The 17,323-nt window shown below is 43.2% G+C and overlaps 1 protein-coding gene across 1 annotated transcript in view; it reads left to right on the forward strand.

Annotated features, from left to right (window-relative positions):
* Positions 1-17,323, forward strand: part of LOC124720121 (poly [ADP-ribose] polymerase tankyrase-1-like) — a 46,703-nt gene that overhangs the window by 7,938 nt on the left and 21,442 nt on the right. The window contains exon 2 of the mRNA XM_047245420.1: positions 8,906-9,055. Coding sequence (XP_047101376.1) covers positions 8,906-9,055 — 150 coding nt within the window. The remainder of the gene's footprint in view (positions 1-8,905; positions 9,056-17,323) is intronic.

Consider the following 17,323-nt stretch of genomic DNA (forward strand, 5'->3'; position numbering starts at 1 on the left):
CTATATGAGAGGAACATAAATTTATGGACTTTACCAGCTGCAAAAGTGGAAGGTAGAGTCTGCAGAAAGTGAAGCATGTAAGACTGGAAAGATAACCTCCACGTAAGACTATGAACATCACTTCATGTGGAATTTATGTTTAAATATACATTACATCAACAAGAACTGAAGTATCTGGAAGGGCTAACGAAACTAAATGATACTTCACAGGTTGAGACAGTATGTGACATTATATCAATTGAAAAGTCCAATCAAATTTACACAGAACTTCGTGGCATGAACCGATTTATAATTTGGCATTGCAACCACACTTACCTGGACAGAAGCGTTGGTCCTGTTGGGAAGAACATCCTAAAGTCATTATACCCTCTCTTGAGGCAAAGTGGCCCATAACCATTGCAATTCGTCCTTGATATCACGGTTACTACGACTGCAATGGATTGACACCTGACATGATCCTACTTGTTAGATCTGGACGTCTTTCGGGACATGAGGGTATTTCAACGTCACGCAGACAATTCATGCAGATACATCCCATGTGTGGGTGAGCATTTTCCTGTTGATTGTTGATGTCCAAACACTGTTGCAAGAGAGGCAGCAAATAGGGACACGGGATGTCAGTGGCGTACCATTGTGCTGACAGTGTCCTCAGTCAGTATGAGTCTTGAGCTGAGGTCATACAAAGTGGTTCCACACACCATGACACCAGAAGTAACACTGTTGCTCGTCTCCAGGAAACAGGAAGAATGCGACCTCTACCAAGGTCGCCGCCATAGTGCCTGACGATGCTCATCTGCGCCAGTACAAGATGTGATTCATTGCTATAATGCCAGTAGCCTATGCATTATATTCACAGCACCATCCCAGTAGTAGCCTTTTCTGTGTTGGTAGTAATGACAGCTACACATGGCTCAATAATTCCATAGTCCATCTGCTGGTAGTCTCTGACACCAATGCAGCGACGAGGAAGACATGCTCATGGCCTTAGGGACTGTGAACAAAACAATACATTACTGCGATTGGCTGGTCCAATAACAAAAGTGTTAAGGGAGGTGACAACGAGTGTATCTAAGAAGATTAGAAAAATGACTGAAATATAAGTGATACACTTTGATCGGTTGCAATGCTGTCTCGAACATGATAGCGTGGCCATTCTGGCTGCACACCTAAAGAGACCTAAGATACTTCTGTTAGTACAGGGTGGAGCAAATGAAAGTTGCTGGGAGGTTGGATACGATTGCATGTGAATATATGCATATAGTCACACCCTGTGACATGCACGCCATGTGATCCACCACGTGATCCACATCAGTTCAGATTGTAGTGCGGGCTGTGCCAGTGTGAGTGGAGCAGAGCAAAGGGGTCGATGGTACTCTCACTGGAGCAGCAGGCGTTCGTTGTGAAAAGTTATGTGAGAACGAAGTCATGGAAACGGTGTAGTCAGTTGTTTTCTGCATAATTTAGTGGTGTTAAAGTGTGAGCAACGAGTACCATGCAACGCTTAATCCGAAAGTGCTGTCAAACGGGATCTGTTTTGAACAAGTAAAAAAAGATGCCTAAACTCCCCTGCACACCACAAAACATGGCTGCAGTGCGCCTGAAAATGTTTCAGAGACCTACCAAATCAATCCAACACCTGTCACAAGAGACCATGATATCACACTGATTATGCAGACCTGCATATTCAGGGTGGTCCATTGACTGACTGGGCCAAATATCTCACGAAATAAGCGTCAAATGAAAAAACTTGTCTAGCTTGAAGGGGGAAACCAGATGGCGCTATGGTTGGTCCGCTAGATGGCTCTGCCATAGGTCAAATGGATATCAGCTGCGTTTTTTTAAATAGGAACCCTAATTTTTATTACATATTCGTGTAGTACGTAAAGCAATATGAACGTTTTAGTTAGGCCCCTTTTTTCACTTTGTGATAGATAGCGCTGTAATGGTCACAGACATATGGCTCACAATTTTAGACGAACAGTTCCCAACAGGTAGTATTTTAAATTAAAATACAGAACGTAAGTACGTTTAAACATTTTATTGCGGTTGCTCCAATGCAATCCATGTACCTTTGTGAAATTATCATTTCTGAAAACGTATGCTGTTACAGCATGATTACCTGTAAATACCAAATTAATGCAATAAATGCTCAAAATGATGTCCGTCAATCTCAATGCATTTGACAATACGTGTAACGACATTCCTCTCAGCAGCGAGTAGTTCACCTTCCATAATGTTTGCACATGCATTGACAATGTGCTGACGCATGTTGTCAGGCGTTATCGGTGGATCACGATGGCAAATATCCATCAACTCTCCCCACAAAGAAATCCGGGGACGTCAGATCCGGTGAATGTGCGGGCCATGGTATGGTGCTTCGACGATCAATCCACCTGTCATGAAATATGCTATTCAATACCGCTTCAACCGTACGCAAGCTATGTGCCGGACATCCATGATGTTGGAAGGACATCGCCATTCTGTCATGCAGTGAAACATCTTGTAGTATGATCCCGTAATTTCTCTTGTGCCCAATGCCAGAACTATACACGACGTTCAAAGTCGTCACCATGCAATTCCTGGTGGACAGAAATATGGAACGGGTGCAATCGATGTTGATGTAGCATTCTCAACACCGACGTTTTTGAGATTCCCGATTCCCGCGCAATTGGCCTGCTACTGATTTGCGGATAAGCCACGACAGCAGCTAAAACACCTACTTGGGCATCATCATTTGTTGCAGGTCGTGGTTGACGTTTCACATGTGGCTGAACACTTTCCTTAAATAACGTAGGCTAACTATCAGGCGAACGGTCCGGACACTTGGATAATTTCGTCCAGGATACCGAGCAGCATTCATAGCACACGCCCATTTGGCATTTTGATCACAATAGCCATATGTCAACAAGATATCGACCATTTCCGCAATCGGCCGGCCGGTGTGGCCGTACGGTTAAAGGCGCTTCAGTCTGGAACCGCGTGACCGCTACGGTCGCAGGTTCGAATCCTGCCTCGGGCATGGATGTGTGTGATGTCCTTAGGTTAGTTAGGTTTAATTAGTTCTAAGTTCTAGGCGACTGATGACCTCAGAAGTTGAGTCGCATAGTGCTCAGAGCCAACCATTTCCGCAATTCGTAAACGGTCCATTTTAACATGGGTAATGCATGATGAAGCAAATACCGTCCGCACTGGCGGAATGTTACGTGGTACCACGTACTTGTACGTTTGTGACTATTACAGCGCCATCTATCACAAAACGAAAAAAGTGGTCCACCTAAAACATTGATATTTATTTACGTACTACACTAATATGTCATAAAAAATGTGGGTTACTATTTAAAAATACGCAGTTGATATCCATTTGACCTATGGCAGCGCCATCTAACGGGCCAACCATAGCGCCATCTGGTTTCCCCAGTTCAAGCTAGACGAGTATCTCTCTCTGTAGGTCCTGGGTAGCAGAGAGTCAGCAGAACTTCCACGAAACACCTTTGCACGATCATAAGGTTGGATTTTGGTGTGCAATGTCTGTACACAGCATTACTGGTTTCACATTCTTCAATCAGCTGCTGACTTTGACCCATCACATTGCCAACATTTTGGAGCTATTTGTGGCAGCATTAATGGAGGAGGGAAAGGCGTTCATTTACTTCCAAGAAGATGGAGCAACTGGTCATACAGCAAGCCGAACCTTTGAGACAGATACACAATTTTATGATTCACAATTGTTAGCAGAGGGCAGCCTAGTTGGGGCCCTAACTGGCCATCTTTGTCACCTGATCTGTCAGTGTGTTATTACACTGCACGAGAGCCCTCAAGAGCAGAGTCAATCACAACAACCCTCATCGTCATCAAGAACTGCAGCAGAACACTCCAGATGAGACTGCAGCAATTCAAGCATCCAACCTCCGATCCGCCTTCAGCAACCTACCGACCAGGGCCCAAAAGCATCAAGAGATGAATGGTGGTCATTTTCAACAGCTACTATCGTCATCTTAGTGCTGTATTTACTTTCCTCTGTTGTATTGCTTTGTACTATAGAACTCTAATCTCTGGCAGCTATTATTTGACCCCACCTTCTAATAAATTGCGTGTGTATGTGCGTCCACCTTAGACTACTGTATATGGAAAGAGCAAAGCTATACAAGGCACTAAGGTAAAATCTTATCTTTTGTGACTGCAGTATAAGTATTTCTATTAGTGTTAATATAAGTAACAACTGTCAGTAGTAACATAGTAGTAACAGTAGTAGTTGTGGCTTCTAGAGAAAATTCATGGTGATGTAGTATTAATAGGGGCTTTCAATAGTTGTAAGAGTTATATTGTTTATTACTGCAATTACAGTATCAGTTCTCATTGTAGTGTTAATAGCAATATGTAAAATGAAATAGTAAAATTAGGCAAGATGATTTGAAATAACGAATGCCCCTATGTAGAGCACCACATCGATATCCATATAAATGTTGGAGCATACTAGTAGACAGAAAAAGGACAAAGAAAATCTTATATTTCAGACATACCATATTATAATGTTCAAAATAAGAAAGAAATAGAAGAAAAACAAGCTTGACATATTTGAGGTACCTAGTAGTTTCCCGAGAGCATGGCAGAGGATGTCCTGAGGTGGTATTGTGTACCAAAACCAGTAACGAGTAGGCTAAATGAAAACAGTTACTAAGGACTAAAACATAAACACTCATCAGCCAGAATATAATAATCACCTATGTAATACTTGATATGTCCACCTTTGCAATGGATACCAGTAGTGATGCATCATGGTCTGGAAGGGAACTGGCACCACACTGCCCACACAAGGCACCTAATTCCCAATAATTCCTCATGGGGGGAATGAGCTCTTACGCCACGTCGAGGCACATTCCAGATGTGTTCAATCGCATTCCCATCTGGTGAGTTGTAGGGCGAGCACATTAATTGAAACTCGTCACACTGTTCCTCGAAATACTCCATCACCTCCATTCCTTGTGATATGGTGCATTACCTTGTTGAAAAACGCCACTGCCATCGTGAAACATGATCCTCATGAAGAGGAGTATGTGGTCTGAAACAAGTGTATATTACTTGTTGGCCATCATGGTGCCTCGCACAATCTCTACTGGACCTATGAATGTCAAGGTGAATTTCCCTAGAGCACAATGGAACGAGCGCCAGTTTCTCTCTGTCCCACAGCATAGGTGCCCAGGAGATGCTAATGTGCCCATTTCAGTCATAGTTGCTGATGTCATGGTATTAACATTGGCAAATGTATGGGTTGTCAGCTGCAGGGGAACACTGTTAGGAGTCTTGAGGGCACTGTGTGTTCAGACACACTTGTAGCCTGCACCGTCTGTCGCGTTCTACCAGTCTGCCCAGCCTACAACATTCGAGATATGTAGTGAGGGCTGGCCACCCAACCCCATGACGTCTGGACATAGTTTCACCTTGGTTTCGCCACATGTCGAAGGCACTCACGATAGCGCTCCTCGAACACTCAACAAGTCGTGCATTCCGAAATGCTCGTGATGAGCGTTCAGGTCATCATAAAGTTCCGTCCTTCAAACTGGGACATACAGCGTACCTTCCCCATCTACAGATGGACAGCACATTTGCTGATCCTACGTCGACTGTGCATGCGTCTCACTAGCAGTCATTCCTCGTGAAGTGACGCTGCTATTGCCAGTACACGTTTAATCGATGATAGGCAAGTGATCATAATGTTCTGGCTAATGAGTCTGTTATTTATAAATTGCAATGATCGCTGTTCCACCCGAGAGGGTATTGAGAAAATGACATAAATAAATAAATAAATAAACCAATAAATGAATCTCAGAACCATGGTCCAGGATAACACATTGCTGATAAAAGACCATTATTTGGTCTCAGATGGTAGGCACAGTTGTAAAGGGGTCACTGTGAGCCCAGTATGCAAAATGGCATTCTTCCCTTGTCTTGACCAGATGTGATAGACTGTAACCTTGACAACGATAATGCCTGCCCTCGTGGTCATGTGCAACTCAACACTGCTACATTGTAACATCTAAATGCCCCCAAATCTTATTGCTGCACAATTAGACCAGCCACGCAACTGGAGATCAAGAGTGGAGCAGCTTCCAGATTATGTCAGCTGCAGATAACGCATGCGTAGAAAGTGTCTCTGTATCCTTCACAAGTATCACACAACGTCTGACACTGTTCACGGGCATTATATAAACGTGCTGTGGTGTCCGGTATACCAGTCATGGAGAACTGAAATCCTGATGAGTTACACTGCAACTGATGGCGTGTGTGCGTAAGAAGCCAGAATGACATCTCACCGCATTATGCGTTCATTACCGCTTTTCCGGTATGCTTCAATTTATCTATTTCTTTCTATTCACCATGAGAGGGCAAAATTCACTTAAACATCTGAAAATTCGGGAACTGTCTTCTATCGTACCTCATTCGTTTCATATTATGCAACATTTATCAACGACATTGTGCCTTGTAGACATAATGTATTTGGCTATTTTGTCACCTCCTTGTGAGGCATTAAAATACCGACATACAGAAAAAACTCGCAGAGCAGCTATTACTCGGCAATGGCGTACGAGCACTCTGTCTAAGACTCGTGGAAGTCTAACGACTTGATGGAACAGTAAAGTGATAAGAATTAATCCCTACAAGTTATATGTCTACTTCTAGTACTTATAGAGCAACTTTTTCATTATACCATAAATACCCTACGCCTCAATTGTCTTTGATGCGAGTAGCGAGCGGCGAGAAGGAAATGACGTCCCTTGTGACGGTAGTCTGCTTGGCAAAGGAGCAGTTCGGCGCTGTCGAGTTTCTCTCGCTGTACACAGACATGCAGGCCGACCCCAGTTTCCGGCGCGGCATTCGCCTCACCCAGTGGTGACCCCCGGTGCAGCCGCCGGGCTGTCTGCCGTTCACCCAGGGGGCGACGCGACGCCTGGGGCGGCTGGCCACTTAGGCTGTCGTCATCGTGGCCCCAGGGCGGAACTGGAGCCATTCCCCATATGCTATCGCGTCACGAGAGCGTTGCGGACCCTGTGTTGTTTTGGGCCATCAATAATGTTCGGAAGCGACATCCCACAAACTAACAACCTTGCACAACATCATATCAGTGGCATAATTCATCCTCTTCTTGATTTATATCCCATTTCTTCGTGTTCTGGGTTTATTTTCGCATCATTCTGACAGACAACAGCGACGAAAGAGCCCAAAGAGATTTTTAGATACCTGTCTCCAATTTCTTCCCTCTATAGTCCGATTCCTGTCTCCTAAGCGGTAGGATGTCAAAAATAAAAAAAAATCGACTTTTCGAAAATATGTCTCTTTTGTAGAGTACATCTTTCTGAATAGTTTGATGTATAAAACATATATATTTCAGTGATTTTAAGGCACGCTATTTGGTCCTACGTGTACCAAGATGAAGCGCTAGACCACAGACGTCTGTTGTCATACATACATGTATTTCGCTGTGTAGAATTCGAATGTTTATATTTGCGCCAGAGATGGTCATACGTGTAACAAACGACTATTGACATAGAAGATATGTCTTGATGGCGGCACTCAAACCCCAATGAAAGCTTTAATGAATGTGCATGGAAAATATTGCCAAAAACCAATTTTTGTGTGGAAGAGATGCACTTGCTGTTGGTGTTTATGATGCAGTTACATGTTTTAATGATGGTGTGCAAAGCCGGATATATATTTTAAAGAAAATGGGAATCAGGGGCAAAGTGAACTGCATCAAAGCTTTGTATGCGATAAACAGAGAGCGTGTAGTGAAAGCACGTAAATCGTTTTTGGAAGTGCTAAATTCGGAAAGAGTGAATGATAAGAATGTGGAAAAGACGAAAACTGATTTACGAAATGGAAAGAAAAACTCTTTATGGTGCTGGACAGTTCTAAAAGATGCGAAATGCAGCCAGAAACTTTAATGGCCATTTTCTGCAAAACACAATTTTCTGTTCTCAGGTACATGTAACATCCAAAATAAATATCCCATTCCTTTTCCAACGTGGTATCATTAAACACAAACTCCTTAATGAAAAACTCTAGAATTTTCCATCTCTATTAAAAACTGTGGTAAAGTTTGAGATAATTAACTACAAAATTTGAGTTTTTTCTAAACATGAAGTTTAAAATGTAACAGGTCATTCATTTTCTTGAAAATTAAATAAATTCTAGAATTTCATACACCTTTATGTATGGATTGTATGCTGTGCAAAATTCATCGAAGAATCTCTCTTACTTATGAAGAAACTGTACCTATAGCAAAAAATGCAGCCAATAGTAAGTGAAAAAATTATAAAATTTCACATGTAAAAAAAAATTATTTCGTTATGTTTTTGAACTTCCACTGCTATGATTGTGAATCCTGGTCATGCTGACAAAAATTCTATGAATTTATTTGTAAAAATATAGACAGTAGAATTTAGTATCTTGTGGTGCCTCTTCTGCTCCAAGTCGGTCCGTTTGACGTCCAACCCCCTTAACATACGAGCTACAAACACCATCTCATGACGGTAGTACCACATTAAGTGCATTTAAGGGTTCGGTCATTCAAATTTTTTTTGTGATTTACGCTGTTGTGTATTGAAATTATGTTGACCAATGGGTGTTGTAAGCACAGTTGTTGAACTTTGTACACATCTTATATTTATACTTTATTTTGTACCAAATATTGTGTAATATTCTAGGCTACAGGTATGACAAAATGAGGAGAAGTAAGATGTATGAATACCTGAATGCTGTCATTCGTGTTACGTGGGCCACTACTGTCTTTGGCAGTGTGTGTTCTATTATCTGTGTGTGGACAGTACCTCAGCTGTACAGTCTGTGGTAATCTGCCCACTGGACTCGATGTGACAACCCTTTTTGAGGCGGTGTTCCTTCTGTGCAGCACGCCAGGCGCTGGAGAGAGCAGGACCGGCCCCTCCTCGCAGCCACACAGTGGCCACAGCGACGACGGCCGGAGCCCAGCCACAGCTGTGCCTCCCACCTCTCCGCAGACGACTCCACAGCCTGATGACGTCGCCATCTCTCTCCTGCGGTGAGTTCAGTCACTTTACGTGTAGCCTGTCCACAATCACAGAGCGACATGTTGGGCAGTTAGCCAAGTAATAAAGTCAAGAAATCGAATGTCACTATTTTACGCTTTTGACGAAGCATAAGTTGTAGGTCTCGTATAAAGTTTTTCCTTTCATTACTTGTGACGTTCGACGAGGCAAGGATATAAGTGGATCTATAAAGCATTTTACAGGTTTGTTGCATGCCTCGGTTTCAGCTCCTAACACAGCTGACTTGTGTAAGATAACACTAAATATTTCCCCAAAACTAACGACTGTGCTGATGTGTTGGGAGCAATTTCAGTTTTCAGCGAAAACTCTGTCTAGTAATCTCGCAGAAAGTCCTAAGATATTCTGGTAATACATTAAGCACACTAGTGGAAAGAAGCAGTCAATAACCTTCACTGTGTGATAAAAATGGTGAAGTCACTGGTGACAGTGCCACTAAAGCAGAGTTATTATACATAGTTTTCCGAAACGCCTTGACCAAATAAGAGGAAATAAATATTCCTGAATTCCTATCAAGAATAACTTCAAAGTGAGAAACATAGAAGCAGATATCCTCGTAGAAAAGTAGCTTAAATCACTGAATAAAGGCAGGGCCTCCGATCCAGATTGTATATCTGTCAGGTACCTATCAGAATATGCTGTCACAAAAGTTCCATATGCGTCCACATTGACAAGTGATTTGTAAACAAGCAATCGCCGGCGACGACGATAACAACGTTTACGCATCATTGTAAGAAGCAGTGCCTCAGTGGCTATTCACTCACACAAGAGTGAATGCGCTAAACAGGCCAGTGAGCTCCTTATATAGCTTCAGTCTTGGCGCACGCAGCGGATGTGGACTCTTATCAGCACACCGGAAGTTGCGCAATCTTGATTTTAGCGCGACACGGCCTAAGTAAAACTAGAGGCCGTGTGCCGAGCCTGCCTCGCTCTGCGGCTAATTCCGAACCAAGGTCACGGTACTCGACATCTATTGAGGCTCAAAGACATGTCTACCCTGAGAACGAGACCTCACTTACTGTGAGGCCACTTTCTAGGATTGCCTTCGGCTGTGTGTCTGAGAAGGACTTTTTTTATCATTTATTGTGGCCCTTAAAAGAGCCATTTGTTGAGTACACTGCTTTCAATGATTATATAAAGTACAATCACCGACAATGCGACAATCTTCTAAAGAGGAAGGAAACTGCTCAATTCGTTCTTCTTGATGGTCCTACTTTATTTTGTGGGGCTAGATTTAATTTCTTTCTGCTGAAGGTGTCCTCTTCCTCTAGTATGGGTAATGGATGGCTAACTGTAGCTTTAGTTGCCTGTCACAATGCAGCTAGAGCTGGTTTGGAATCTTTTGAAAGCAGGGAAATTTTAGCATACAGGACTATTCCTGTTTCAGAGATTATGATTGTTAATGAGGGTTCTTACCTTCTTCCGCATGGGAGTTTATCTTTGACTTGTCGTAAACGGTTTAAGATAAATTCTGATTGTAGTATTCACTTATGGGTTAAGGCTAGTGGTCCTTCCTCTTTAGAAGATTGTCGCATTGTCGGTGATTGTACTTTGTATAATCATTGAAAGTAGCAGTTCTCAACAAACAGCCCTTTTAAGGGCTACAAATACTACACATTGATCTTGCCAAAAGCAAGCAGACCTGGCGCACGCAGCGGATGTGGACTCTTATCAGCAACCGGAAGTTGCGCAATCTTGATTTTAGCGCGACACGGCCTAAGTAAAACTAGAGGCCGTGTGCCGCGCCTGCCTCGCTCTGCGGCTAAGTCCGTTTGAAGGTCACTGTGCTCGACATCTACTGTGCCTCCCAGAGAGCCCAGAGAGCATCCCAGAGTGCCCCAGAGAGCTACAACACCAAGAAGAATCGCTTCTCGGCTTTTGGCAAGGAAATGATGCGTAAACGGTGTTATCGTCGTCGCCGGCGATTGCTTGTTTACAAATCACTTGTCAATGTGGACGGCACCCTTGGTGCTTCGACATCTTCTGGTAAGGGGAAAAAGAACGACACGAGAGGAGTTTCTAAAACTGCTCAATTCGTTCTTCTTGATGGTCCTACTTTATTTTGTGGGGCTAGATTTAATTTCTCTCTGCTGAAGGTGTCCTCTTCCTCTAGTATGGGTAATGGATGGCTAACTGTAGCTTTCGTTGCCTGTCACAATGCAGCTAGAGCTGGTTTGGAATCTTTTGAAAGCAGGGAAATTTTAGCATACAGAACTATTCCTGTTTCAGAGATTATGATTGTTAATGAGGGTTCTTGCCTTCTTCCGCATGGGAGTTTATCTTTGACTTGTCGTAAACGGTTTAAGATAAATTCTGATTGTAGTATTCACTTATGGGTTAAGGCTAGTGGCCCTTCCTCTTTAGAAGATTGTCGCATTGTCGGTGATTGTACTTTGTATAATCATTGAAAGTAGCAGTTCTCAACAAACAGCCCTTTTAAGGGCTACAAATACTACACATTTACGCAGTTTTCATCTATTGTGGCCCTTAAAAGAGCCACTTGTTGAGTACACTGCTTTCAATGATTATATAAAGTACAATCACCGACAATGCGACAATCTTCTAAAGAGGAAGGACCACTAGCCTTCACCCATAAGTGAATACTACAATCAGAATCTATCTTAAACCGTTTACGACAAGTCAAAGATAAACTCCCATGCGGAAGAAGGTAAGAACCCTCATTAACAACCATAATCTTCCCCTTACCAGAAGATGTCGAAGCACCAAGGGTGCCGTCCACATTGACAAGTGATTTGTAAACAAGCAATCGCCGGCGACGACGATAACACCGTTTACGCATCATTGTAAGAAGCAGTGCCTCAGTGGCTATTCACTCACAAAAGAGTGAATGCGCTAAACAGGCCAATGAGCTCCTTATATAGCTTCAGACCTGGCGCACGCAGCGGATGTGGACTCTTACCAGTAACCGGAAGTTGCGCAATCTTGATTTTAGCGCGACACGGCCTAAGTAAAACTAGAGGCCGTGTTCAGGCCTGTTTCAGAGATTATGATTGTTAATGAGGGTTTTTACCTTCTTCCCCATGGGAGTTTATCTTTGACTTGTCGTAAACGGTTTAAGATAAATTCTGATTGTCGTATTCACTTATGGGTGAAGGCTAGTGGTCCTTCCTCTTTAGAAGATTGTCGCATTGTCGGTGATTGTACTTTATATAATCATTGAAAGCAGTGTACTCAACAAATGGCTCTTTTAAGGGCCACAATATTACTACTTACCAGAAAGAGTACCTTACCTTACCTTAAAAGAGCCATTTGTTGAGTACACTGCTTTCAATGATTATATAAAGTACAATCACCGACAATGCGACAATCTTCTAAAGAGGAAGGACCACTAGCCTTCACCCATAAGTGAATACTACAATCAGAATTTAACTTAAACCGTTTACGACAATAATCTCTGAAACAGGAATAGTCCTGTATGCTAAAAATTCCCTGCTTTCAAAAGATTCCAAAGGGAGTTTATCTTTTCAGGGCCTTGGTCCTACTTCACTGCTTTCAATGATTATATAAAGTACAATCACCTACAATGCGACAATCTTCTAAAGAGGAAGGACCACTAGCTTTCACCCATAAATGAATACTGCAATCAGAATTTATCTTAAACCGTTTACGACAAGTCAAAGATAAACTCCCGTTCGGAAGAAGGTAAGAACCCTCATTAACAATCATAATCTCTGAAACAGGAATAGTCCTGTATGCTAAAATTTCCCGGCTTTCAAAAGATTCCAAACCTGCTCTAGCTGCATTGTGACAGGCAACGAAAGCTACAGTTAGCCATCCATTACCCAAACTAGAGGAAGAGGATACCTTCAGCAGTGAAAAATTAAATCTAGCCCCACAAAATAAAGTAGGACCATCAAGAAGAACGAATTGAGCAGTTTTAGAAACTCCTCTAGTGTCGTTCTTTTTCCCCTTACCAGAAGATGTCGAAGCACCAAGGGTGCCGTCCACATTGCCGCGCCTGCCTCGCTCTGCGGCTAAGTCCGTTTGAAGGTCACTGTGCTCGACATCTACGGTGCCTCCCAGAGAGCCCAGAGTGCATCCCAGAGTGCCCCAGAGAGCTACAACACCAAGAAGAATCGCTTCTCAGCTTTTGGCAAGATCAATGTGTAGTATTTGTAGCCCTTAAAAGGGCTGTTTGTTGAGAACTGCTACTTTCAATGATTATACAAAGTACAATCACCGACAATGCGACAATCTTCTAAAGAGGAAGGGCCACTAGCCTTAACCCATAAGTGAATACTACAATCAGAATTTATCTTAAACCGTTTACGACAAGTCAAAGATAAACTCCCATGCGGAAGAAGGTAAGAACCCTCATTAACAATCATAATCTCTGAAACAGGAATAGTCCTGTATGCTAAAATTTCCCGGCTTTCAAAAGATTCCAAACCTGCTCTAGCTGCATTGTGACAGGCAACGAAAGCTACAGTTAGCCATCCATTACCCAAACTAGAGGAAGAGGATACCTTCAGCAGTGAAAAATTAAATCTAGCCCCACAAAATAAAGTAGGACCATCAAGAAGAACGAAATGAGCAGTTTTAGAAACTCCTCTCGTGTCGTTCTTTTTCCCCTTACCAGAAGATGTCGAAGCACCAAGGGTGCCGTCCACATTGCCGCGCCTGCCTACCTCTGCGGCTAAGTCCGTTTGAAGGTCACTGTGCTCGACATCTACTGTGCCTCCCAGAGAGCCCAGAGAGCATCCCAGAGTGCCCCAGAGAGCTACAACACCAAGAAGAATCGCTTCTCAGCTTTTGGCAAGATCAATGTGTAGTATTTGTAGCCCTTAAAAGGGCTGTTTGTTGAGAACTGCTACTTTCAATGATTATACAAAGTACAATCACCGACAATGCGACAATCTTCTAAAGAGGAAGGGCCACTAGCCTTAACCCATAAGTGAATACTACAATCAGAATTTATCTTAAACCTTTTACGACAAGTCAAAGATAAACTCCCATGCGGAAGAAGGTAAGAACCCTCATTAACAATCATAATCTCTGAAACAGGAATAGTCCTGTATGCTAAAATTTCCCGGCTTTCAAAAGATTCCAAACCTGCTCTAGCTGCATTGTGACAGGCAACGAAAGCTACAGTTAGCCATCCATTACCCAAACTAGAGGAAGAGGATACCTTCAGCAGTGAAAAATTAAATCTAGCCCCACAAAATAAAGTAGGACCATCAAGAAGAACGAATTGAGCAGTTTTAGAAACTCCTCTCGTGTCGTTCTTTTTCCCCTTACCAGAAGATGTCGAAGCACCAAGGGTGCCGTCCACATTGCCGCGCCTGCCTCGCTCTGCGGCTAAGTCCGTTTGAAGGTCACTGTGCTCGACATCTACTGTGCCTCCCAGAGAGCCCAGAGAGCATCCCAGAGTGCCCCAGAGAGCTACAACACCAAGAAGAATCGCTTCTCAGCTTTTGGCAAGATCAATGTGTAGTATTTGTAGCCCTTAAAAGGGCTGTTTGTTGAGAACTGCTACTTTCAATGATTATACAAAGTACAATCACCGACAATGCGACAATCTTCTAAAGAGGAAGGGCCACTAGCCTTAACCCATAAGTGAATACTACAATCAGAATTTATCTTAAACCGTTTACGACAAGTCAAAGATAAACTCCCATGCGGAAGAAGGTAAGAACCCTCATTAACAATCATAATCTCTGAAACAGGAATAGTCCTGTATGCTAAAATTTCCCGGCTTTCAAAAGATTCCAAACCTGCTATAGCTGCATTGTGACAGGCAACGAAAGCTACAGTTAGCCATCCATTACCCAAACTAGAGGAAGAGGATACCTTCAGCAGTGAAAAATTAAATCTAGCCCCACAAAATAAAGTAGGACCATCAAGAAGAACGAATTGAGCAGTTTTAGAAACTCCTCTCGTGTCGTTCTTTTTCCCCTTACCAGAAGATGTCGAAGCACCAAGGGTGCCGTCCACATTGCCGCGCCTGCCTCGCTCTGCGGCTAAGTCCGTTTGAAGGTCACTGTGCTCGACATCTACTGTGCCTCCCAGAGAGCCCAGAGAGCATCCCAGAGTGCCCCAGAGAGCTACAACACCAAGAAGAATCGCTTCTCAGCTTTTGGCAAGATCAATGTGTAGTATTTGTAGCCCTTAAAAGGGCTGTTTGTTGAGAACTGCTACTTTCAATGATTATACAAAGTACAATCACCGACAATGCGACAATCTTCTAAAGAGGAAGGGCCACTAGCCTTAACCCATAAGTGAATACTACAATCAGAATTTATCTTAAACCGTTTACGACAAGTCAAAGATAAACTCCCATGCGGAAGAAGGTAAGAACCCTCATTAACAATCATAATCTCTGAAACAGGAATAGTCCTGTATGCTAAAATTTCCCGGCTTTCAAAAGATTCCAAACCAGCTCTAGCTGCATTGTGACAGGCAACGAAAGCTACAGTTAGCCATCCGTTACCGAAAGTAGAGGAAGAGGACACCTTCAGCAGAGAAAAATTAAATCTAGCCCCACAAAATAAAGTAGGACCATCAAGAAGAACGAATTGAGCAGTTTTAGAAACTCCTCTTGTATCATTCGTTTTCCCCTTACCAGAAGATGTCGAAGCACCAAGTGTGCCGTCCACATTGACAAGTGATTTGTAAACAAGCAATCGCCGGCGACGACGATAACACCGTTTACGCATCATTGTAAGAAGCAGTGCCTCAGTGGCTATTCACTCACACAAGAGTGAATGCGCTAAACAGGCCAGTGAGCTCCTTATATAGCTTCAGTCCTGGCGCACGCTGCGGATTTTTCTCTGTTGAAGGTGTCCTCTTCCTCTAGTTTTGGTAATGGATGGCTAACTGTAGCTTTCGTTGCCTGTCACAATGCAGCTAGAGCTGGTTTGGAATCTTTTGAAAGCAGGGAAATTTTAGCATACAGGACTATTCCTGTTTCAGAGATTATGATTGTTAATGAGAGTTCTTACCTTCTTCCGCATGGGAGTTTATCTTTGACTTGTCGTAAACGGTTTAAGATAAATTCTGATTGTAGTATTCACTTATGGGTGAAGGCTAGTGGTCCTTCCTCTTTAGAAGATTGTCGCATTGTGGGTGATTGTACTTTATATAATTATTGAAAGTAGCAGTTCTCAACAAACGGCCCTTTTAAGGGCCATAAATACTACACATTGATCTTGCCAAAAGCCGAGAAGCGATTCTTCTTGGTGTTGTAGCTCTCTGGGGCACTCTGGGATGCTCTCTGGGCTCTCTGGGAGGCACAATAGATGTCGAGCACAGTGACCTTGGTTCGGACTTAGCCGCAGAGCGAGGCTGGCGCGGCATACGGCCTCTAGTTTTACTTAGGCCGTGTCGCGCTAAAATCAAGATTGCGCAACTTCCGGTTGCTGATAAGAGTCCACATCCGCTGCGTGCGCCAGGTCTGAAGCTATATAAGGAGCTCTCTGGCCTGTTTAGCGCATTCACTCTTTTGTGAGTGAATAGCCACTGAGGCACTGCTTCTTACAATGATGCGTAAACGGTGATATCGTCGTCGCCGGCGATTGCTTGTTTACAAATCACTTGTCAATGTGGACGGCACCCTTGGTGCTTCGACATCTTCTGGTAAGGCGAAAAAGAACGACACGAGAGGAGTTTCTAAAACTGCTCAATTCGTTCTTCTTGATGGTCCTACTTTATTTTGTGGGGCTAGATTTAATTTCTCCCTGCTGAAGGTGTCCTCTTCCTCTAGTATGGGTAATGGATGGCTAACTGTAGCTTTCGTTGCCTGTCACAATGCAGCTAGAGCTGGTTTGGAATCTTTTGAAAGCAGGGAAATTTTAGCATACAGGACTATTCCTGTTTCAGAGATTATGATTGTTAATGAGGGTTCTTACCTTCTTCCGCATGGGAGTTTATCTTTGACTTGTCGTAAACAGTTTAAGATAAATTCTGATTGTAGTATTCACTTATGGGTGAAGGCTAGTGGTCCTTCCTCTTTAGAAGATTGTCGCATTGTGGGTGATTGTACTTTATATAATCATTGAAAGTAGCAGTTCTCAACAAACGGCCCTTTTAAGGGCCATAAATACTACACATTGATCTTGCCAAAAGCCGAGAAGCGATTCTTCTTGGTGTTGTAGCTCTCTGGGGCACTCTGGGATGCTCTCTGGGCTCTCTGAGAGGCACAATAGATGTCGAGCACAGTGACCTTGGTTCGGACTTAGCCGCAGAGCGAGGCAGGCGCGGCACACGGCCTCTAGGTTTACTTA

This window comes from Schistocerca piceifrons, chromosome 11, assembly GCF_021461385.2.
Source record: "Schistocerca piceifrons isolate TAMUIC-IGC-003096 chromosome 11, iqSchPice1.1, whole genome shotgun sequence".
Taxonomy (NCBI): domain Eukaryota; kingdom Metazoa; phylum Arthropoda; class Insecta; order Orthoptera; family Acrididae; genus Schistocerca; species Schistocerca piceifrons.